At 49.9% G+C, this 23,986-nt stretch overlaps 2 protein-coding genes across 5 annotated transcripts in view; one reads left to right on the top strand and one right to left on the bottom strand.

The window, feature by feature from the left end:
• Window positions 1-1,060: 1,060 nt before the first annotated feature.
• Window positions 1,061-20,640, top strand: LOC102947723 (solute carrier family 25 member 33). 3 transcript variants are annotated; one of them, XM_043542898.1, is made up of 8 exons: window positions 1,158-1,273; window positions 3,539-3,579; window positions 12,441-12,617; window positions 14,838-14,915; window positions 15,259-15,359; window positions 18,196-18,262; window positions 18,523-18,806; window positions 18,903-20,640. In XM_043542898.1, the coding sequence occupies exons 2-8, from the start codon at window positions 3,566-3,568 to the stop codon at window positions 19,097-19,099; spliced, it is 918 nt and encodes a 305-aa protein (XP_043398833.1). In that variant the 5' UTR covers window positions 1,158-1,273; window positions 3,539-3,565; the 3' UTR covers window positions 19,100-20,640. The 3 variants fall into 3 exon arrangements, with proteins under 3 accessions (XP_043398804.1, XP_027690295.1, XP_043398833.1); XM_043542869.1 differs by lacking the exon at window positions 3,539-3,579 and having other exon boundaries at window positions 1,061-1,273; window positions 18,881-20,640; XM_027834494.3 differs by lacking the exon at window positions 3,539-3,579 and having other exon boundaries at window positions 1,086-1,273.
• The window catches only part of CLSTN3 (calsyntenin 3), a 26,151-nt gene continuing 22,628 nt past the window's right edge, over window positions 20,464-23,986 (bottom strand). For both annotated transcript variants that reach the window (XM_007072331.4, XM_037911171.2), the window contains 3 exons: window positions 23,779-23,911; window positions 22,110-22,327; window positions 20,464-21,253 (listed from right to left, as the gene is read on the bottom strand). In XM_007072331.4, coding sequence (XP_007072393.1) covers window positions 21,080-21,253; window positions 22,110-22,327; window positions 23,779-23,911 — 525 coding nt within the window. In that variant the 3' untranslated portion in view covers window positions 20,464-21,079. The remainder of the gene's footprint in view (window positions 21,254-22,109; window positions 22,328-23,778; window positions 23,912-23,986) is intronic.

The raw sequence follows: 23,986 nt of genomic DNA, 5'->3' as shown, positions 1-23,986 counted from the left end.
GTCTGTGGAAGCACACACAATTTCTTGGGCTAAAGAGCTCTCATCTCCTATGTACACTGATGTTCAAACTGCAGTATCAAGTCTAGGCAATCTTTTACATACAAAGCCAGGGACTTAATCCTTTCAGGAGACTTTTCTGCCTCTAGTGTGTACTAGCCAGATTTCATATAAAATTATACATTAGCAGAGAGAGACTGTGGCTTTGGTTGATTGAGCATGAAGAATAGAACATAGGACACTTGGGTTCTGTTCCTGGCTCTATCACTTCCCTGCTATCAATCTTGGACAAGGTACTTTGCTTTTATGTGCCTCAGTTTCCCCATTTTGCATTAAGGATAATGAGATTCTTTTGTTGTGACATTGGATTAATTGCTTTTTTGCAAAGACCTCTGAGTTCCTAGGACAGAAGGTGCTACAGAGAGAGTGAGAATTTTATTATCAGTCGTTGCTGGCACCGTTAGATATACAGGGAAAGCAAGGGAGAGTCCTGAAGCTTGCAGTTAATCTATCTTTCCGCAGGAGCTATGGCTAGACTGAAACACAAATACAAAAAACAGGCACGTTTCACTCGGAGGTAGAGTTTAGAAAATGGCAAGGAAGCAGGAAAACCATACAGGGGCATTTCAGACATGTTGAATCCTTAACCGTTAAGATATGAACTCCGCAGGCAACCCACCTGTTTTACTGCCTTTCCCAATCCCCCACCCCAGCCTGCGCCCCTCTCCATCTGCTGGAGACCTTTCCCAGCTTGTACTCTTCTCGGCCCCTGCGCCCCACGACACTCCCAAGACTCCACTGCAGCGCCCTCCTGTTCCCGACCTGTGCGAGGGCCGAAAACACCGGCCGCCCGACAACCCACTCCCGCCCACACACACGATGTGCGCCCCAGGCATGCCACCCTCCGCCTCCCACGCCGGAGATCCCCTGGGCCAGCGAGCCGCGCTCGGGACTGGCAGGGCCGGGCTGGCAGCGGGCGTCCAATCGAAACAGGCGGATCCTGACTCTCCAACGTCAGGCACCTGACCTGACAAAGGACAAACTGCTTCCGCTCGGGCGGGGCGCCTTACTCGTCCGGCCATTGCGTCACGGCGGAGCGGTCGGCTGGGGACCAATGGGAGAGGGGGGCTGCGCCGCTGGGCGGAAGCAAGGAGCGTAGCGCGGCGCTTGCGGTCCGGGGGTAATCGCGGGCTCCCGCTGGTGGACAGAAGCTCTAGAGGCAGAGCGCGGCGGTGATGCCCTATCGGAGCACGCTGCTGCATCTGCTCGCAGGAGGGTGAGCGACCCTGAGGCGGGCGGGGCTCGCGGGTTGGTTTTCCCCTTGCACTGCGGGGAGCCCCCCCCCCCGCGGTTCCTGGCCCGCAGGCCCTCCGCTGCGGCATGAAGGAGGGAATGGGGGCGGGAAACGCATGAGTTTTGTTTCTGCGCACGTGGTCCTGTCTCTTAGCCTGAGCAAACCAGCCCGGAGGAAGCCCAGGCGGGACCCAGAGGGGAGGGGACTGAAGAGCTCACCACATCCACCAACACCACTGCTAGGGGAGCTAGCAGGGCTCCTCCTAGGGACGGGGCTAGGGAGGGGGATAGGGCTCAAGAGCTCTTTGTCCCGAGCCCATAGTCACAGTTCTCTCCCCTCCCGTAATCAACAGAATCTACTGGGGCAGCTGCAGGCAGGCACAGACTACGGACATTGTGCTTTGGGATGTGAAATCTCCCGCCCCCCCATGGAGCCACACGGCAGTGACTGGGATACCCCTTCTCTGGGTTGTGTCATGGTCCCATCAACTTGAGTTTAGGGGATACCCATCCCTATATCTGTCACCCCATTATCTGGATCCTCTCCTTTTCTTAGTTGGGCGGGTTCAACTGTGTATCTCTTATTGTGCCTTCTCCTGAGCGTCCCCCACATGTGCTTTCCCATCTCTAAGGTAGAAATCTTATATCTGGGTTGTCCCCCACATGCCTGACCCCAACCCTGCTTCTGGGGGTACACACTTGTCTCACCTATTTCTCTCCCAGATGCCTTGCCTTCTGTTTCTGGGGCACATTCTCATGTATTTCTCTGCTGTCCCTCTTGAGTGCCAGATTTCTCCCACACATCTGCACTGTAAAACCCCTGTCCCTTTCCTTGTTATCCCACCAAATCCCTGACTCGTCCATTCTCAAGGCCAGATGGGGACATGAGTCTCCAGTCTCCCCAACTCTCACACTACACCCTCATCCTGTGTTCTTCCGTTTCAGTGATTGCTTCTGTATACCTCGCCTCTGTCCATCCTCTCCTGAAGGGAGCACGGTGTGGGATTAGGGACACATCAGCCCCAGATTCTCTGCATGAATCTCCCTCTGTCCCTCACCCTCATGGTGGCTGGAACACAAGAAAAGAGATGGCGCCTCCTCCCCTGCACATTCCAGTTCCATAAATTCTGGCTCCCTGCTAAAGGTTTCAGTGCAGAGAATCCTATCCTTCCCCACACCCTGGTTACTGGCAATGCGCTTCAGTCCTGATTTACGCTCTCCTATTCCAGTCTCAAGTGCAGGCTTAATCATGTTGAACATGTATGTGGTACCTTGTGCAAGTGGATAGGACTGTACTTATGTAGAATAGAACCTTAGAGAGTGAGGCTGCTTGGTTGCTAGGCCAGTTTTTCCACCTAGATCACCCACCTGAATTCAGCAGGAAATGTGTGGGTGCAGAGATTGAGGGGAGTTGGGGAATGAGAATTGGATCAGGACTCATCTCAGCATAGTCAGTCCAGGGACATCTTGGCTGCTCCCCAAGAACAAACCTTATGATTAGCAAAATAAAGGACAAATTCCTGTATATCTTCTGTTTTACATTGTGTTGTAGCTTTTGCACTTGGCTAATGTTAGAAGGGAATGGGGCCTGGTCACTGGTGGCTAGAGGAGGCCTGGGAGTCAAGAATCAAGGTTTTGTTCCCAGCTATGGGAATAGATAATTGGGGTGTGTGTGATCTAATCCCAGTTCTGTCAGTGACTGGCTGTGAGACCTTAAGGAAGTCCCTTCGCACCTCTTTGTCTCATTTTCCCCTTTTATACAAGAGGGGAAAATAGCAGCTATTTGTCTGATACGGTGAGGGTGAGACCTAAATTATTAATGTTTTAAAGTGTTTTGTAATGCTCCAATTATTGGTGCCAGCAAAGAGCAAAATATTATTATTATATTCAGATATCCAGTTTCTATTTGCCCTTATATTTCACTGAGCTCAGCAACTGTATCTCATGGGAATTTCTGAATTGAGTCCAACCAACGGTTTGTTTAGTCCAGTGCCCTGTCTCTGATAGTGGCTAGTACCAGCAGTTTTAGAGGAAAGGGCAGGAAACCCTGCAGGGGAACCTATCTTCCCCTCTTCTCCCCCCAGGAAAGTTTCCTCCTGACCCCCAATGGCTAGAAGTCAGCTTGTTCCCTGAACTGGAGAGGTTAGATCCCTTCCAAACTTCCGGAGGTTTTAATCCTTACTAATGTAACTGAAGTTCTCATTATCCATATAAATGTCAGTTCCTTTTTTGTTTTAATCCCATTAAGGTCTTGGACTCTGATTATCTTGTGACCATGAATTCCTCAGGGTAATTATGCGTGTATGAAGTGTTTTATCGGTTTTCAATTTGCTGCCTTTTATTGTGAGAGTAAAGAGTACCCCACCTACCCTCTCAGTTCCCATTGTTATTTTGTATACCTTTATCATATCCCCTCTTAATCTCTCTAAACTAGTCTTTTCAGTCTTGCCTCCTAATCCTCTCCAGGCCTCAAGCCATTTTTGCTCCCCATCTCCATACCCTGGCTCTGTTCCATCTATGTCATTTTCCAGAGAGGGTGACCAGAGATGAACACAGTGTTCTATGTGAGGGCATTCCATTGCTTTTATAAAGATGTTGGAATAGCTCCAGTATTATTCTCCATCCCATTCCTCTGCATCGTAACATTTTATTGGAATTTTTGATTGCCACTGCCCATGGAACAGAGATTTTTATTGACCACAAGGGCACCTAGGTTACAGTTAATTGAGAACCCAGTAAGATGTAGGAGGAATTCCTATGATTCCTTGCAGTGTGCATTGCCTTGCATTTGTCATGCCTGAATCTAATCTACTTTTATTTTGTCTATTCACCTCACTTGGTTAGATCCTTCTGAAGTTCCTCAGTCTTCTCCAGTCTTGACTAATCTAAATAATTGTCATTTAAAAATTTTACCACCTCACTGTTCACCCCTCCCTGCTTTCCAAATCATTAACTAAACAATATCAATCCTAGTATAGAACAAGGCAGCTCATTCCTAACCTTTTGCCATGATGAAAATTGGCTATTTATACTACTCTTTGTTTTCTCTTAGTTTCCGTTCCATGACAGAAGTTCACCTCTCACCCCATGCTGCTTGCTTTCCTTTACAGCTTCTTGTGAGGGTCTTTAATAAAGGCTTTTTGAAAGCTACGTCAGCCAGTTCTCCTTAATTCGCTATTTTATTGATAAGTTCAAAGAATTATAACAGATTTCCCTTTGCAGAAGCTGTGATGGTTTGTCCCTGTTTTGTTCACACAGAGGGTTCATAATGCTATTTTTAATTATTATTTCAGTCAGTTTTCCTGGTACAGAGGTAAGACTCACTGATCTGTAATTCCCAGGATCACTCTTAGTGCCTTTTTCAGGGATTGGTACAACAGTTGCTACCCTCCAGTACAGTAGCTGATTTTAATTAGGTTGCATATTCCTATTAGCAACTCAGCCTCTTCATTCTTAAATTCCTCAGAATACATGGGTGCGCCATCTACTCCTGGTGACTTGTTCTTCAATTTTCCAGTTTATTCCAGCATCTCCTCTTTTGAGATGTCAGTTTCTGGCAGTGCCTCCGCTTTGTTACCACAAAAGAGCAGGTCTGTGTTAGATATCGCCCCAACATCCTCGCCCCAACATCTTTCATCCTGCATGAAGACTCATGCAAAGAAACTGCATTGCTTCTTTACAATGTCCTTAAGCTGTTTACCCGATTCATTGATTGTAAGGCCAAAAAGGACCATTGGATCATCCAACTTGACCTCCTGCAAACACAGGTCATACCATTACACGTACATTGTATTGAGCCCAAACTGACTAAAGCATATCTTCCAGACAGTCTTCCAGTCTTGATTTGAAGACATCAAGGGTTGGGAAATCCACTACTTCCCTTGGTAGTTGTTTCCAGTGGTTAAATCACCCTTGCTGCTAACAGTTTGTGCTTTGGCTCTAATTTGCATTTTCGTCTGGATTTAAATTGTAGCCCTTGGTTCTTGTTAAGCATTTTTCCACTAGATTAAATAGACCTTTAGTACCTGATATTTTCTCCCCATGAAGGTACAGACACTGTAATCAAGTCACATCTTAATCTTCTTTTTGATTGATCTCTTTAAGTCTCTCACTATAAGGCATTGTTTCTAGCCCTTGAGTCATTTCTGTGGCTCTTCTCTGCACCCTCGCCAGATTTTTCAATATCTTTTTTAAAATGCGGACACCAGAATTGGATGAACCATTACTGTATTAGTCTCACCAATGCCATATACAGAGGTAAAATCATTCCCTGTTCCTGCTGACTACTTCCTTGTTTACGCATTCTAGGATCGTATTAGACTTTTTTGCCACAACATCTCTCTGGGAGTGCATGTTAAGTTGTTGGTTCACAATGGACTTCTAAATCCTTTTCATAGTTATGGCATCTCCAGGTACAGTCCCCCATTCTGTAGGTATGGCCTGCATTCTTTTTTCTAGATATAGCTTTTGGCTGTATTAAAATTATTTTATTTGAATGGGCCCAGTTTACCAAAAAATCCAGATTGTTTTCTGTGACCGGCCTGTCCTCATTATTTATCACTGCCAGTCTTAGCGTTATCTGCAAATTTGATCAGCAGTGATTTTTATATTTACTTCCACATCATTGATGAAAATATTGAACAGCATCACCCCACTAGACACCAACCCCCTCCCAATTAGATGATTTCTCCATAGATAACTTCTTTTTGAGATCTGTTGGCTAGTCAGTTCTTAATCCGTTTAACGTGTGCTTTGGTACTGTACAGTGCTAATTTTTTAATCAGAATGTCAGGTACTAAGTCAAATGCCTTACAAAAGTCTGACTATTGCACTTATATAGTTACCTTTATCAACCAAACTTGCAATCTCATCAAAGGATGAAATCAAGTTAGTTTGACAAACGATTTTTCATAAAATCATGTTGATTGACATTAAATTCCCATAATTTAATTCTTTATTGATTGAATCCCATATCCTCTTTTCCCTTATTTTGCCCAGGTTTGATGTCAGGCTAACCAGCCTATAGTATCCCAGGCTATCCCCTTGCCCTTCCTAAATTTTGGCACAACATTAACACTCTTCCAATCTTTTGGAATTTTCCTGGTGTTCAAAAATTTATTAAAAGATAGCCAATTAATTTAGGGTGCTTGGGTGCAGGTTGAGGACATCTCTCGCTCTCAGAGGCTATCTGGGCCTGCTGATAAATTTTTTGTCTCTGGTGGATAGTATTTAACATCCTCTTTAGTTACTAAAGGACTAGAAGGTATTTGCCATCCTTGTGATAGGAGTACATAATCCTGCTTCTTTCCAAACACAGAAAAGAAATATTTATTGAACACTTCTGCTTTTTCTGCGTAATTATGAATCATTTTACCATCCCCATTTAGTACTGGAGCTATGCTATTGTTAGAATATCTTTTGTTCCTGATAAAAGAACAGGAGTACTAGTGGCACCTTGGAGATTAACAAATTTTAAATTTAAATTTGTTAGTCTCTAAGATGCCACAAATACTCCTGTTCTTTTTGCGGATACAGACTAACACGGCTGCTACTCTGAAACCTTTTGTTCCTGATATACTTCTAGTCCTTAGCACCCTGAGAGAACCTCTTGAGCCTTGCCATTTAGCCATACCAGTATACAGATCTGCATTTCAATTGGGGCTCCCTTATGGTTGCTTAAGCAGCTTCTATAATTCACTTAAGGATTTTAATTTCTTTGCTTTTGACCTTGTGGCCTTTTTGACTAGGTTCCTCACTTTTATTTTTAAATCCTCCTTTCTATGGAAGTTCTTAGTATCTTTGCTCCCTTTAGGATGATATTGCGGTCATTAGTATTAAGTGACTCAGCTACAGTTATTACTTGAATAAATTGTGTGTTACACACAGCTAAATTATGAATAGCCTCTCCTCCTGTGTGCTGTAGCACTAGCTTTTCCAAGAAGTAATCCTTTAAAGTACCAAGAAATTGCTTCTCTAAACTTTGTCTCATTGTGACATTTGCCCAGTTGAAATCACCCATTTAGTAGCATTTTATTGGACTTTGTTGCCTCTGTGGTGCCACTCACCACTGCACTCAAAAACCTTTCCCTGATCTGCAGGCAGGGAGTGAAACCCTGCTTATATACTTGTATTCTTATGTCTTGGGATTTGCATCCATTCAAATTGGTTTATCATAGTTGAATCCCTTGGGTCTAGCACTGCTCCCTCCCCTCCACTACCTAATCTGTTGTCAGGGTTCCCTCCCCACTCTGGGGTACAGATGTGGGGACCCACATGAAAGACCCTCTCAGCTTATTCCTACCAGCTTAGGTTAAAACTTCCCCAAGGCACAAATCTGTATTTGTCCTTGGATGGATGGTGTGCTGCCACCACCAAGTGATTTAGACAAAGGTTCAGGGAAAGGACCACTTGGAGTTCCTATTCCCCCAAAATATCCCCCCAAGCCCTTACACCCCCTTTCCTGGGGAGGCTTGAGAATAATATCCTAACCCAGGGGTCGGCAACCTATGGCACGCATGCCAAACACGGCACACAAGCCAATTTTGAATGGCATGCTGCTGTCTGCCAGACCCGGATAGATAGCAGCGCGCCACTAAAAATCCTGCTGATGGCCCTTGCTACGGAGGGGGAGAGGGAAAAGTGGGGGAGGGAAAAGCGGAGCCACAGTGCGCTCTCTGCTCCGGGGACCTTGGGGAAGGGGGTGGAATCGGCATATCCCCTCCAGCCCCCTGCTATGAGCCGCTCAGGGCAGGGGACAGGGAGCACACACCCCCCCCCACACACACACCCAGCCCTCTGCCCTGACCTCTGCACCCCCCCACCCCACAACCCCAGCCCTGACTCCGGCACCCCCCACGCATATCCAGTCCCCCCCAGCCCCCTGTCCTGACTCCTGCACCCTCCTCACACACACCCTGCCCTGACTCCGGCACCCCCCACACATACCCAGCCCCCCCCCACCTCATGCCCTGACTCTTGCACCCCCCACATCGCCACTCCCACCCTGAGCACCAAACGGGAGCTCCTGCACCCCCCCCCCCCCCACATTCCCACCTGCACCCCTCGTACCAAATGGGAGCTGCCCAGGTAAGCGCTCCACACCCAAACCTCCTGCCCCAACCCTGAGCCCCCTCCCTCATTCTAGCTCCTGGCCAGACCCTGCACCCCAACCCCCAGCCTGCTCCTTCACCCCCAGCCCTGTTCTCAGCACACTCCCACCCTCATCTCAGTGCAGAGAGAGGAAGAGAATGGCTAGAACCAGGGAGAAGGTAGGTACCTACTCTATGTGGACAGGGCTGAGCGGCGCCAGCAGCTGGGACCCTGGCTGGCAGGAGCCCGCGGACGGAACCCCAGACTGGCAGTGGGCCGAGCCACTCAGCCCATTGCCAGTCTGGGGTCCCGGCCACTGGCCCCGCTCAGCCCACTGCTGGTCTGGGGTTCTGGCTGCCGACCCCTTGCCAGCCGGGGTCCTGGCCGCAGGCCCCGCTCAGCCCGCTTCCAGCCTAAGTTGAACAGAACCTCAGGCCGGCAACAGGCCGAGCGGGCCGGCTGCGTAAGATCAGCATTTTAATTTAATTTTAAATGAAGCTTCTTAAACATTTTGAAAACCTTGTTTACATACGACAATAGTTTAGTGTTATAATATATAGGCTTACAGAGAGAGACCTTCTAAAAAACGTTAAAATGTATTATTGGCACGCAAAACCTTAAATTGAATAAATGAAGACTCGGCACACCACTTTTCATTGGTGCTGACCCCTGTCCTAACCAATTTGGTTACAAGTGATCACAGACCCAAACTCCTGGGTCTTGAGGACACTGAAAATCAATTAGGTTCTTAGAAGAATTTTATTTAAAGAAAAGGTAAAAGAATCACCTCCTGTAAAATCAGGATGGAAGAAAACTTTACAGGGTGACAAAAGATTTAAAAACACAGAGGAACTCCCTCTAGGCTTAGTTTCAAAGTTACAAAAAACAGGAATAAACCGCCCTATAGCAAAGAGAAAATTCACAAGCTAAAACAAAAGATAATCGAACACACCTTGCCTGGCTTTTACTTACTTTTTTTTTTTTAATATTAGAGACTGGTTCAGGATTGTTTGGAGGAGATGGATTTCTGACTGACTCCCCTCGGTGCAGAAAAAACACACAAATAAAGAGCACAAACAAAGCTTCCTCTTCTCTCTCTCTCGCCCCCCTCCCCCCCACCATTTGAAAGTATCTTCTTTCCCCATTGGTTCTTTTGGTCAGGTGCCAACCAGGTTATTTGAGCTTCTTAATCCCTTACAGGTAAGGGGGAATTCTAGGCTACTCTTGGCTATATGGTTATGACATCTGTCCTCTGCATATAGTTCATAGCCAGGTACTACGGTTAAGGCTAAGATTTTTGTCACGGTTATTTTTAGTGAAGGTCATGGGCAATAAACAAAAATTAACGGAAGCCCATGACCTGTCCCTGACTCTTACTAAAAATAACTGACAAAATGGGGAGGGAGGGACCAACCCCTGCTGCGGCTCTGGGGTCCTACACACGGTGGCTGGGAGTTGCAGAGTCTGCCCATGGCAGGGATGAAGCAGAAAATGCACAGAGGTCTCTGGAAGTCACACATTCTGTGACACAATCTTAGCCTTAACTGTGGTATCTCATTGATGTGTAAGTCATCTGTGTTTCAGTAATGCCTCTGACAATAAGCTCCTCTTCCATAGCCTGGCATTGTAATTCACCTAACTTTTGTCTTCAGGCTTCTCAACTTGGTATAGATGCATTGATAGGTTTTATTTTTGCCCATGTGCCTTTTGCTATTTAACTCCTTGCTCTGATGCCCTAAATGACTATCAAGATTTACTTCCGAGCCCTCCAGACTGTACAACACTCAATGATCTGACGTGGGATCCAGGTGGGGCTGACTTTTGCGTCTCATATGTTGTCAGGCTGTTCAGCTGAGTTCTCCACACCACCCTGAACTGGGTGTCCCAGAGTTGCCTTTTGAACCTGATACTGGCTCTCTAGCTAAATTGTGTCCAATCCCCAGGCTCCTGCCAGCTGTAATTGCTACTGATGACACTGAAAGACATCAGGTGCCGTTCTTACCAAGCCAAAAATAATATGGGAAGATAGGGCTAGAATGCAATACTTATGCAATGGGCAGCCCTGCTCACTGCTGGAGTTGCTGTCTGAATTTGATGTCATTACAGTTTTTAACCATTTCAACTGCAGGCAGGGCCGGTATAACCACTAGACAAACTAGGCAGCTGCCTAGGGCGCCAAGATTTGGGGGCGCTAAAAAGCGGTGCCCCGCAATATTTTTTTTTTGCTTCATCCAAAATGGGATGGGGCGCAGTTCGGTCCATTCCCCTAAGCCGCCTTACCCTGTACCCGGGTCCCCCTTGTTCTTTGTCTCTTCCACACACTACATTGGGCAGCTCTGTCCCATTCTGTGTGCAGGTTGCCTCATGGCAACCCAGCTGTGCACGCAAGGAGGGTTCATCTTTGGTTCCTTTCTCCTGCCAGGGAAAACTTCTGGGGCAAATAAATCAAGGAGCCGGAATCAGAGGGTTTGGGAATCGCCCCCACGGGAAACTTCCAGCCTCCCTCTGCCGGGGAGAGGTCCGTGGCAAGGTGTGGCTGCCTGCACTTTATCACAAGCCCGTACCCTGGACTTGAGGCCGAGCGCATCTTCTCACGAGCGAGCGGGGCTGGCTCTCTGGTGACCTGCCTTGGTTGCATTTCCCAGGCACTTCCTTTGTCTCTGGGGAAGGAGCGAGGGAGGAAAATGCTGGAGAGGAGAAGGAGGGAAGGAGAGACAGCGATGGAGGAAGGGGGGAGAGGACGCAGGGGACAGGGAATGCGGGGTTGAAAGGGGAGAGGTATAGCCTGCAAGGCTGACCCTCCAGGGTGCGCCTCTGTCCGTCTCCTCCCCCGACTGTGTCAGACCATTCTTCAGAACTCCAGCCATAGAGATCAGACCCCATGGTATTGCAGTCCTCTGCCTCCACACAGCTCTATTGATGCCCATCAGCCATTCTCTGCTTCCCACTCTGAGGCTCCCCACACTAGATCTGACCTTGCTGGGTAACTTCCTCTGTAAGTATCAGTTTGAATCATCAGATCTCTTAGGCTGTTACCTCAAATACCCATCATGCTGCCTCTCTCCCTGGGACCTCTGCTTAGAATTTTACCCTCCATGTGCCTTTGGACACAAAGTGGAGGGCAAAATGTTCAGGTAGTCGGAGAAAGAGACTTAAAAATCCCAATCCCAAGAAAAATCTGTCAGCTTCTCAACTCCTCTTGCCCCACCCACCACTACTAAGGGCCAGGGTCACCAGCTAGAATTCATCTCTGTAAACAAGTCTTTTGGGGTGCAAACAAGCCGGGCTCATCCAAAGGCCCTGAACGGACAAACTATGGGCGTGGACTATGGGGCCTTCTGATTTTTCTGATTCTAGTCTGGCCTTATATTGTGGGGTCTGTCTGCCTCAAAGGGACTGGAGAAAGTCCCTGTATCCCATTCATCTCTAGGGCACCAGAGCCAGTCTGGCCCTGGGTCAAAAGTGACCATAAGTCACATAAGCCATTAGTGGCTTTTATGTTATAAACCAGTTTGGTGGATGTCAGTCCAGGCCTGGTGGGACAAGTGCAATTGTTACTAACTGGCTCCTTCAGTGGCAGCTTCAGCAATTGCCCAGGAGTGAATGGGTTCCAGACTAAAAGGGGGGTTCCTCCATGGCAAGCTGAGGCATGTGGACAAAATGTGGGCACTGGCCCTGCTAATGCAGGGACTGAATCTGCTCTGGGGACCTGCAGATCATACCCTCTTCAGGGCTGTCGAGTCAGCTGCTGACGTCATCAGCAAAGTCCTGTGGTGGGACTGGGCAGCTGAGCTATTTGCTGTGGGCAGCTCCGGTGCAAAGGTCGTGAGTTTGAGTCCTCTCCCTGGTCTTAGCTTCTCTCAAATGCTGATACCTGAGCAGGGCTGGCCAGGAGCTGTTAGAGCCAGCACGTTAATTAGTGCCAGAGCCAGAGGCCACACGTGACAAAGGCCAGAGGGCCTGGACAACAGGGAAACAATGCAGGGGAGGTCAGAGCTGCTGCCCCCTGTTCCTGAGGAGTAACTCTTGTTCACTCCAATCTGCCCTCGCTGTCTCCCCAGATGTGGCGGCACAGCTGGAGCCATCCTGACCTGCCCCCTGGAAGTGGTGAAGACACGTCTGCAGTCATCCTCGTTGGCACTGCGCCCTCTCTGCCTTCCTGAGATGCAGCTGCAGGGGCTGAATGGGGGGTTTGTGCGTCCAGCCTCACCCTCACCTGGCGTGCTCCAGCTGATGAGGTGAGCTGGGGAGGGGGTTGTGACGGGTTCGGTCACAGAGTCCCCCTTGGGACTGTCACCTGATGTGCTGAGACTACCCCTGAGCCCGTTTTCCGTGCCAGCTTGGGACTTAGGAACCCTGCCTTGTTGAGCCAGACATGCTAGCCCGCTGCAACACAGACCCAGGGCCTGAACCTGCAGACTTAACTGAAAACAGCTTAAGAAGTGCTGCTGTCTCCAGCACCCAGACACCCAACTCCCAATGGGATCCAAACCCCCAATGAATCTCTTTTACTCTGCATAAAGCTTATACAGGGTAAACTCCTAAATTGTCTACCCTCTGTAACCCTGATAGAGAGATGCACAGCTGTTCGCTCCCCCAGGTATCAATTACTTACTCTGGGTTAATTAATAAGCAAAATTGATTTTATTAAATATAAAAAGTAGGATTTAAGTGGTTCCAAGTAATAACAGACAGAACAAAGTAAGTTACCAAGCAAAATAAAACAGAACATGTAAGTCTAAACCTAATACATAAAGAAACTGATTACAGATGAAATCTCACCCCCAGAGATGTTCCAATAAGCTTCTTTCATAGTTTGGACTCCTTCCTAGTCTGGGTCCAGCAATCACTAACACCCCCGTAGTTACTGTCCTTTGTTCCAGTTTCTTTCAGGCATCCCTCTGGGGTGGAGAAGCCATCCCTTGAGCCAGCTGAAGACAAAATGGAGGGCTTTCCAGGGTCTTTAATATTCTTTCTCTTGTGGGTGGAAACCCCTTTGTTCTCCTGTGCAAAATCACAGCAACAAGATGGAGTTTGTAGCTACCTGGGCAAGTCACATGTCCATGAATGATTCAGCTTTTAGCAAGCTGATGCCACTGTTTACATGTTACTTTGAACCTTCCCAGGAAAGCTCAGATGGGGATTGGCGTCTCCCAAAGTCCATTGTCAGTTAAGTGTTTCTTGAGTGGACGCTTCCTGAGAGAGGACTATTCTCAGTAAGCTGACTAAATGCTTCACTGAGGCAACTTAGAATCAAACACATTGAGATACAAGTACATAGCCAATATTCATAACTTCAAGTACAAAAATGATACCCACATACAGACAGCATAATCATAACTAGCAAACTACAACCTTTCCGTAAACATCCCACTTGACCCCTTCTGTACAAGACCTGGTGCCACCATAGGACCCTGGTTGTAACAATGATCTATACAGTCACAGTTCATGTCAATAATGTCACAAGGGTTACTTGCATGTGCAATTTAGCAGCATGAGGGGTTCAGGCTGGGAGAGCCAGCCAGCAATTGGAGAAGGGTGGGGGATGGAAGTGGGACTTAGAGATGAAAGTCATGGAGGAAAGGGCTTCAGGGCACAGGGTGTGTCTCGGTGTGACTCAGTGTGCTTCCTGTCTCTCAGCTATGTGTATGTCTACACTACAATCAGACACCTACAGCTGGTCCATACCAGCTGACTTGGGCTCATGGAGCTGTTTAATTGCAGTGTAGATGTCCAGGTTTGGGCTGGAGTCTCAGCTCTAGGACCCTGTGGGGTGGAAAGGTCCCAGAGCTCGGGTTGCAGCCTGAGCTGCAGTGTCTACACCCTAGCTAGAGCCCCACAAGCCTGAGTCAGCTGGCAGGGGCCAGCCGTGGGTGTCTGATTGCAGTGTAGACATACCCTCTGAGTCTGAGGCCAGGTCTTTACTACAGACCTGTATCGGACACCCCGAGCCACAGTTATGCTGACCTAACCCCAGGTGTAGACAGAACTGTGACAGTCGGAGAGCTTCTCTCATTGACATAGCTACCACCTCTCACGAAGGTGGATTAACTACACTGACAGGAGAAGCTCTTGCTGTTGGAATAGTAGCATCTTCAGTAAAGCACTACAGTGGTACCGGTGCAGCACTGACAGGAAGGTAAGCTCTGAGAGGCAGCTGCTGGGACAAAGGTCACAGCTGGTGGTGAATAAACAGATTCTGGATTGTGCAGGTAAATTGGAGGAAATGAAGAAATACTGAGGGGAGAGTGAAGAAGTGGCTGAACAGAAAATGAGGGGAGCAAGATAAATGTGGAGGAAAGGAGCGAGAGGAAGGAGGCCAGGGAGAGATGCAGAGAGAATGAGATGTAGAGAAAGCGGAAGGGCTGGTAGGGACAAACGGAGGGGAAGGAGGACTAGGAGAGCAGACAGCCTGGTCCCGCTCCTTCTCTGATTTTATTTATTCCTTTCTTCCACAGGGCCATCCTGGAGAAGGAAGGAATCCGCTCCCTCTTCCGAGGCCTGGGTCCCAACCTTGTTGGAGTCGCCCCGTCCAGGTAAGAATCACTCAGTGAGGATATCCCCCCCCACCCCCCAATAGGGTCTCACTAGGGTACACTCTCCTAGGGTCCTTACCAGTCACTGTCCCACCTCCCCACAGTGTCCAGGCCCTGGATACAGTGCAGTCTCTGGCCCCTCCATGGGGACACTCAATGGAGGCCCCTCACCATTCCTTGTGAGGCTTGGGTTGACACCTGGTGTCCACTTGTGGCTGTTGTCTGAGGTATCCTCAGTGCAGGGTCTGTCTGGGCTAAGTTATGTGGAAACAAGGTCCCTTTATGCTTCTGTTACTCCTCTCGGGTGGATTGCTACTGGACATGTATGTCTCTCCCCAACCAGGGCCATCTATTTTGCTGCCTATGCTGGGGCTAAGGAGAGGCTCAATGTTGTCTTCAGACCTGAGTCCAAGAAAGTTCATGTGCTCTCGGCAGTCTGTGCAGGTGAGCTTCTCCAATGCCAGATTAGACCAGTGGGCCCATTCAGCCTGGGATCCCTGTAAACATGAGGGTATTTGACCATCTGGGGTCACTGCTCAGGCCATTCTCATTCACATAATCCCCTCATTCCTTTTTTGGCCCTTCTGAAGCTCTTTCTCCCACCTCATCCTGCTGCAGCAGCTTTCTAGGTCAGTGAAACACAACAGAAACAATCTCTCTTAATTCACCTGATGTTGCTTCTCAGTGTCAATGATCTAGGCCTTAGCCCAGTGATGCTCAGACCTCAGCGGGGTTCAGGAGACAAATTAGCGATCAGCCTTACCCAAAAAAGCCACTTCGTCATTTCATTTACTATAGTGCTGTAGATTCATATTTAAACAGTATGATGGGAAATATTTAGTTTTTTTAAGATATAATTCTCACAGTAAAATGACTGACCCACTATTATTTTATCAACTACAATTGGTTAATAACCTAGTAAAGGCATCCTGATTGGTTAATAATTAAATCCAGTGTTTTAATATCGTGCGCTGCAAAGAGCTTCAGGAGACACTACAGAGCCACTTGCGGCTCACAAGCCTCAGTCTGAGTATCACTACATTAGCTCTTTGATTGCCTTGGGAAACAGGGTTCCCTACAGGGGACCCAGGTAACTTAACCGACACACACAATCTCAGCAGTCCCACTGCCTTTCCTTCTCCTGTTGCTTTCCCTTTCTCTAGTGCAGGGGTCAGCAACCTGTGGCACGCGTGCCAAAGGTGGCACGCGTGCCAATTTTTAATGGCACACTGCATTCTGCCTACCCCGGCAGAGAGCACCCTGCCATTAAAAATCCTACCCTGCCTGGCCCGCTCTTCTCCACCCCCCCCCCCACCGCTCTCTCCTTGCAGGGCATGCAAGGTTCCCCCTCCCCCTGCCTCTTCCCCCAACGTGCTGGGTTCCTGCCCCTCCTCCTCTCCCTCCCTGCAGCCGATCAGCTGATGGCCCTTGCTACAGAGGGGCAACGGAAAAGTGGAGCGCGCTCTCTGCTCCAGGGACCTTGGGGAAGGGGGTGGAATCAGCATATCCCCTCCAGTCCCCTGCCGTGAGCTGCTCAGGGTAGGGGGCTGGGAGCACCCCCACGACCCCAGTCCACGACCCCAGCCCTGACTCCGGCACCCCCGATACATACCCAGCCCCCCCACACCCCATGCCCTGACTCTTGCACCCCCCATATCCCCACTCCCACCCTGAGCACCAAACGGGAGCTCCTGCACACACACACCCCCACAATCCCACTTGCACCCCTCGCACCAAATGGGAGCTGCCCAGGTAAGCGCTCCACACCCAAACCTCCTGCCCCAACCCTGAGCCCCCTCCCTCATTCTAGCTCCTGGCCAGACCCTGCGCCCCAACCCCCAGCCTGCTCCTTCACCCCCAGCCCTGTTCTCAGCACACTCCCACCCTCATCTCAGTGCAGAGAGAGGAAGAGAATGGCTAGAACCAGGGAGAAGGTAGGTACCTACTCTATATGGACAGGGCTGGGACCCCAGACCGGCAGTGGGCTGAGGGGGGCCAGCAGCCAGGACCCCGGCTGGCAGGAGCCCGCGGATGGAACCCCAGACTGCCAGCGGGCTGAACTGCTCAGCCCACTGCCAGTCTGGGGTTCTGGTTGCCGGCTCCTTGCCAGCCGGGGTTCCGGCCACAGGCCCCGCTCAGCCCGCCGCTGGCCTAGGCAGCCGGCTGAGCAGGCCAGTGGTGTAAGATCAGCATTTTAATTTAATTTTAAATGAAGCTTCTTAAACATTTTGAAAACCTTGTTTACGTACGACAACAGTTTGGTTATGTAATATATAGACTTATAGAGAGAGACCTTCTAAAAAACGTTAATGTATTATTGGCCCGCGAAACCTTAAATTAAAGTGAATAAATGAAGACTCGGCACACCACTTCTAAAAGGTTGCCGACCTCTGCTCTAATGAGACCCTCCATCCTCAGCAAGTCTCATTGTTTCCTGCCTCTCCTTCCAGGTTTAGCCTCCTTCTTTCTGGTTCCAGGCACCAGGGGTGGGGGAAATGAGGCTATAATGAAACCGATGAGATTCATAGTTTTCAAAGCCAGAAGGGACCATTGTGATCATCTCAGCTGACTTTCTGCATAACACAGGCCAGAATGTCCCAAAAATAATTCCTAGAATACATATTTTAGAAAAACATCCCATCTTGTTTTAAAAATGGTCAAGGACCAGGACCTCTGCTAAATTGTTCCAATGGTTAATTACCCTCATGGTTATTACACCTTATTTGCCATATGAATTTGTCTAGCTTCAATTTATAGCCATTGGACCTTTCTCTGCCAGACTGAGGAGCCCATTATTAAATATTTGTTCCCCATGTAGATACTTATAAATTGTGATCAAAGTCACCCCTCTACCTACCCTTTGTTAAGATTATCAGATTGAGCTCCTTGAGTCACTCACTGTAAAACAGGTTTTCTAATCCTTTAATTGTTCTCCTGGCTCTTCTCTGAGCACGCTCCAATGTATCAGCCTCCTTGAATTATGGACACCAGACCAGGACACAGGATTCCAGCTGTGGTTGTACCAGTGCCAAATACAGAGGTGTGCACAGGATGGGTGGCTCCCAGTAAGGGGAAGCAGAGCCAAACAGGCTTCACCTTAGAACTCTTCACTCCCAGCAGAGCACTTCCAGGGGACCCCCAAACTGTGCCCAAATTGGTACATAGCTGCAGATTAACTAGCATTCAAAGAGCTAACCCACCAGTAACTCCCCACAAACTGTCTGCACTGTTGTAGCACCACTCTGGTACCTGTCATGACCTCTGACCTTCTACTCCCTAGGGGTCACCTCCGCCACACTTACCAATCCCATCTGGCTGGTGAAAACCAGGATGCAGCTGGAAGCCAGGTAAGGAAGGTAGCGCACGCACGTGCGTACACACAGACTGCATGGGGCTGGGGGTGACCCACTGACAGAATGTGTGCTTTCAGGACACTGGAAAAGTAGCAGTTATTAATGAGCTTCCAAACACAGCTGCGAGATACCCAGGCCAGGAATAACAAGGGGTATATGTTTTGGCAGGGGTGGGGGATGTGCTGTTGATCAGTATTGAGGGGCAGTGGCAGAGCTGTGTGTGGGTGATTCTAATCCCCCCTTGGTCTCTGCAGGGCAAGGGGGGAGAAGCACAGTAATGCCCTCCAGTGTGCCATACGAGTGTACCGCACTGAAGGCCTGCGTGGATTTTACCGTGGAATCAGTGCCTCCTACGCTGGAGTCTCCGAGACAGTCATCCATTTTGTCATCTATGAGGCGCTGAAACAACAGCTGCGGGAGCAGCAGCCATTCCTCCCAACAGCCTTTGCACTTGCACCTAACAGCCATGATTTCTTTGGACTCATGGCAGCTGCTGCCATCTCCAAGACATGTGCCTCATGTATTGCATACCCACACGGTGAGCTGCTCCATCCTCCCCTCCACCACCCTCCTACTGGGTGAGGCCTGGCCTGGAGGGTGACTCTGCTAAAGTCCCATCCCTTTGTTTTCCCAGAGGTTGTCCGGACACGGCTGCGGGAAGAAGGGTCCCGTTATCGCTCCTTTCTGCAGACCCTGCGGCTGGTGGCCCAAGAAGAGGGACCCCTGGCTCTGTACCGAGGACTCCTGGCCCAGATGATGCGCCAGATCCCCAACACAGCTATCATGATGGCTACCTATGAACTGATCATCCACTTGGCCACCAAACTGTGACCCTGCACAAATGCACCAGCCCCTTGTTGAGGCTGCTGGCTGTGCACGGGAGAGCCAAGGTCTTGTAACCTGACATGTTTTTCCTGTTCCACAAGGTAGTGCTGCTCACTCTGTAGCAGGAGGCCTGCGTGGTGATGAACTTATGTGTGGCAGTCTACTGTCTGCTGACAGGATGCAGAGTTCTCAGGCTAGAGTGGTGGTTCTGGATGGTGCGTGGCCTCTTGCATCAACCTCCACAAAGTGTAACTGGTCTGATGCTCTAAGGTGGCAGTAAACCAGCTAGAATATGTTCAGTGGGGGATCCTAGTGCAAAGCCCAAGAGCATGGAGTGCAGTGGAGAAAGAGAGAGGAGGATAAATAAATTTTTATATATTCCCTAGCTGGCCATCCCCATCACTAGAAGGTACATGTATAGTTAACAGCCCCAGGAGCTCTACTCTTCTTGGGCCTGGCCCATGGGCGTAGCTGGACATGTAGTCAGTGGATAGGGAGAGTAAACAAATCTGAAGAAACTGATGCAGCAAACAGATTTTGCTACTCCTTCAGCTACTCCCTGGGATTCTACACATAGTCAGGGTCTCTATACAGAGTCCTAGCCCCTACAACTCTATCTTCTTCCAAAGGATTCTCCAAACCTGACTGATAGACATCCTAGTGCATGGTACTTAGCAGGCATCTTACATCATCTCCTTAAGGGAGCAATCACCTGTGGAAAGAATCATACAGCTGAGCAATTAACTCTGCCTTTTTCCCCTCCTTAAGAGAGGCCAGGGTAGTGGGTTAGAACTCAGCCCCATGTATCAAGAGAAGCAGGATGCATCCTGGCAGGGGGAGCTCTGGCCTGGGCAGCTTATGTTACTATAGGCCCCATCTATCCCTCTCTCAAGTGTGTTCTTTGCAGGGAAGGAGCCTGCAAGGGCCCAGCTCTGCCTTCCTCTACTGGAGGTACTGTGACATGAGGAACAGTAGATATAAAAACCAAGCTGGATTCCTGGTGTGTGAAACATACTGTTTTGTGCCTGTGAATGTCATTTAGAGGGTGGATGCAAGAGTTGAAGTTGAGGGATTTGTTAATACACTTAAGTGTATGGGGAAAAAATAAGATTTGATGTTTTCAATTTAGTCTGTATCTGAGGGACTAATCCCCCAACCTCCTTGAACCCACTGCGGGGGGACCAGACTGTCTAAAACTAAGGCCCTGCTGTGGACAAAATACCTATGGTTTTCAGCTACCTAAGTGGAGGTAACAGGTTGGAAAATCATGCCATTTTGCCAGTTAAGAGGGCCTATAGGGCTAACTGCTGCCCTTCAAGCACCCACTCCAGCCTCTGCCTTTCAGAATGAAGAATCCCAGAGGCCTTGAGTCTGTTTTTTTTTAAATCCTTTTATTTTAAAATCCACCTCGTTCCCTCCTTCCTTCACTTGTTTAGGGTTATTGACAATTTTACAAAGCGACACAAGCTGCAGGTTTGTGGGGGGTTTTTTTGTTTTTGTTTTTTGCATCAAACAAGAATAAACCTCAAATGACAACATTGAAAAAATATACAATATATATATATATAATATGTGGGGGCCTGCAGCTGACCCCGCTTGCCCAACCCTTGCTGGTGGGTGTTTTCTTCTTCCCTGCTGCTCCTAAACGCTCCACTCCCTTCACATGGGTCCCTATACTATCCCATCCTCAGGAGAGGGACCTAATGTGAGGGAGTATGGGCAAGGAGCCCATGCCCCAGCCTGTGTTCCTGGGGTGCTATGGAGAAGAAGAGAGGGGTTAAGAGTAGAAAGTGCCCTCCCCCTAGTGAAAATGGCAGAGGAAGAGGAAACAGGCAAGAGAAATTAGGGGGGTTGGGGGAAATGTGTATATACACAAGGAGAGAGAAAAAGGGGAAGAGGGCAGTGACTCCCTCAGGCTGGGTGGTGGTGGTGGGGAAATCTATCTTTTTAGCATCCTTGCTTCCCTCCTCCCACAGCACAGGACTCCTAGTAGCAGCAGGGGCCATCTCTTTTGCCCACAATGCGCTGGTCATTTCCGTCATCACTGCCTGGGGTGTCCGGTGTGTCTGTGTCGCTGCTGTCGTCATCCTCCTCCTCCACTTCATCTACAGCTCTGGTCTCCCCACTTGCTGCTGGCCTCTCCTGGCAGCTCTGGTATGACTGGGAAGAAGGGGCATGGGGGTAAGTAGAGGGCTTAGAGTAGAGGTGGGCAAACTACGGCCCGCGGGACCCTCCTGCCTGGCCCCTGAGCCCCTGGCCTGCGAGGCTCACCCCTGCCCCTAGCCTCAGCTCACTGCGCTGCTGGTGCAATGCTCCGGGCGGGGGCTGCGAGCTCCTGGGGCAGTGCAGCTGCAGAGCCTGGCCTGACTTGGTGCTCTGTGCTGCACGGTAAGGGGGCAGGGAGCAGGGTGGGTTGGATAGAGGGCAGGAGAGTTCAGGGGGGTGGTCAGAGGGTGGGGAACAGGGAGGTTGAATGGGGGCAGGGGTCCCAGGGTGGGCAGTCAGGAAGGAGGGGGGGTTGGATAGGGCAGCGGGGGGCAGTTGGGACAGGGAACAGAGGGGTTGAATGGGGGCAGGGGTCCCAGGGTGGGCAGTCAGGAAGGAGAGGGGGGATTGGATAAGGCGGCAGGGGGCAGTCAGGGGCAGGGGTTCCGGGGGCAGTCAGGGGACAGGGAGAAGGGGTTGTTGGATAGGGCAGGGGTCCTGGGGTGGGGCAGTTAGGAAGGAAAGGGGGGGTTGGCTGGGGGGTCAGTCAGGGGCAGGGGTTCCAGGGGCGGTCAGGGGACAGAGAAGGGGTGGTTGGGTGGGGCAGAGGTCCTGGGGGAGGGCCGTCAGGGGGCAAGAAGCGGGAGAGGAATGGGGGGGGCAGGCCACGCCACACTCCCCTCCCCTAACCAGCCCTCCATACAATATTCCAAACCCAATGCGGCCCTCAGGCCAAAAAGTTTGCCTGCCTCTGGCTTAGAGCATCAATTGCCAACCAGAAACCAACCCCACCTTCCTTGTCCCATCTCACCTCCATGGGGTTGACGATGATGGTGAGGGCTGAGTCATCCCAGAACATGTCACTCTCCTTGCTGCTGGCTCCTGCATGGCCTCCCCCAGCAGCCCCTGCGGCCTCGTGCCCAGCCCCCTGGCGGTGCAGGGAGTGGATACGCAGGATGCCCAGGATGACCATGAGTGCCAAGAAGCCCACACACACCACGATGATGATGGTGGCTGCACTGGGGACCACTGGAGGGGGAGGGATAAGGAGGTTACTAACATCTGACCAAACAAAGGTTCCCAGACTGTCTTGCCTTTAACCTGTGAGAGGCCAGGGATGCTTGGGTATTGCTCTAGGGCAGCCCCAGCTGCAGGAATCTGCCTCTGCTCCTTGCCTGGCTGCAGGCCCAGCTTCATGTGCGCTGCAGCCCCGCATGCCAAGCATGTCCCATCCTCACTCACTGCCTTCATAAACTCTCAGTACTCCCCCTGCCCTCCTAGACTTGACTTCCTGAGTGCCCCAGCCCAGCCCTCACTTCCCTGCCCTCTAGCCCTAGCTGCCTCCTTTGCTGAGACCCTGGCTGGACCCTCCATGGAGTAGCTCCAGTCAGTATTGCACACTTAGGGGCAGCTTCTCCAGGCTGGCTGCACTGCTGTGAGTGCAGCAGAGGAAGGGAGGGGCAAAGGGGGCACTAAGCTGCCTCAGGTCATGCCTGTAGTGGCCTGCTTCCACTTGTACCAGCTGCCCCCTATCTCGCAAGCAGCAGACTTCTAGAAGCCAGGAACCCCACACACACACTTGTTCTCCTCCTGGGGCCAGTTAAGCTGGCTCTACGGCTCCTTTGTGTTGGCAAAGTAGCACAAAGCAGCAAAGCGAACCAATGAATCTGGCCACTGCGCTCTTCCCTGCTCTTCTCTATCACCTCTGGCAGCAAGAGTCACCACTTCCTTTGCAGCAGCCCCCTCATTGTCTGGAGCTGCTTCCCTGTATCTGCCTTGCTCATTGCCTTCTAATCCCAGTTCTCCTCTTAGATCAGCTTCCACCTGGACTCTGCTCTTTAAATTTCTCTCTGCTGCTGAGGCATCTCTGGAATTGCATTAATCAGCCCTGTGCAGAGTTTCTATGAGAAATGTAAAATGAAGCAGTCCCAGCCACTCCACTCTTCTTAGCTCTGTCTGGAGGAGGATCTCAAAGGACTATTACGCACATCAACCAACCTCATGAACCACTACTCCAAGCATTAAAATGCAGCCACCTCTGGACTGAGTTCTGGGAGTTGATGAATGACAGTATATGACAGAAAGCCAAGAAGAATCTTCTAGGTGATTACAACTAAGACGGGAGGATACGGAGACAGAAAGGAATCACCCAGTATTGGGTTTTGCCAGGAGCCCGGGTTTTATAACCTGACTCAGGGAAATAGTGAGAGGAGATCTGCAGTGACCATGAGAAGCTGTTGCTTCAGATTTAAATTTCATCTGAACATCACCTCTTCCCTAGCCCCACACCAGAGCCAGCTCTGACTCTGGGGGAGAGCACCCCCTGCTTAGTCAATCACACCACTCCTTGCAGCATAGTGCTGCCTAGTACTGGGGTCAGTCCTGACATGCCAGCAGGGAGTCACTGTAGGTTTCTACACAAATCTGCCCCTGGGATAATTCTGCATGTAGGCTGTCACCAAATCATCAGGGTTGCATACTGGAGTTGTGATGGATGTTGGCCAGGCTGTGCCCAGATAGTTCTGGTAGATGGTGACCTCGGTGCATGAATTGCTGGGAATTGAGGATGTGGTTAGGATGAGCAGCCCGGTTCATATTGTGGAGGACGTTCACCTGTAGAAAGGGAAGAGGAAGAGATTCAGTCTCTGGATTTAATGAGATCAGGCCTTCACACGTACACAGTCATTG

Source organism: Chelonia mydas, chromosome 1, assembly GCF_015237465.2.
Source record: "Chelonia mydas isolate rCheMyd1 chromosome 1, rCheMyd1.pri.v2, whole genome shotgun sequence".
NCBI classification, from domain to species: Eukaryota; Metazoa; Chordata; order Testudines; family Cheloniidae; genus Chelonia; species Chelonia mydas.
The sequence above is the reverse complement of the archived record's forward strand: the minus strand, read 5'-3'. Positions and strand labels throughout refer to the sequence as shown.

Coding starts and splice junctions, on each gene's coding strand:
- LOC102947723 (XM_027834494.3), top strand. CDS start 1,233: ATGCCCTATCGGAGCACGCTGCTGCATCTGCTCGCAGGAGG. Junction 15,360..18,195: donor GCTCTCGGCAGTCTGTGCAG/GTGAGCTTCTCC, acceptor TCTACTCCCTAG/GGGTCACCTCCGCCACACTT. Junction 18,807..18,902: donor ATGTATTGCATACCCACACG/GTGAGCTGCTCC, acceptor TTGTTTTCCCAG/AGGTTGTCCGGACACGGCTG.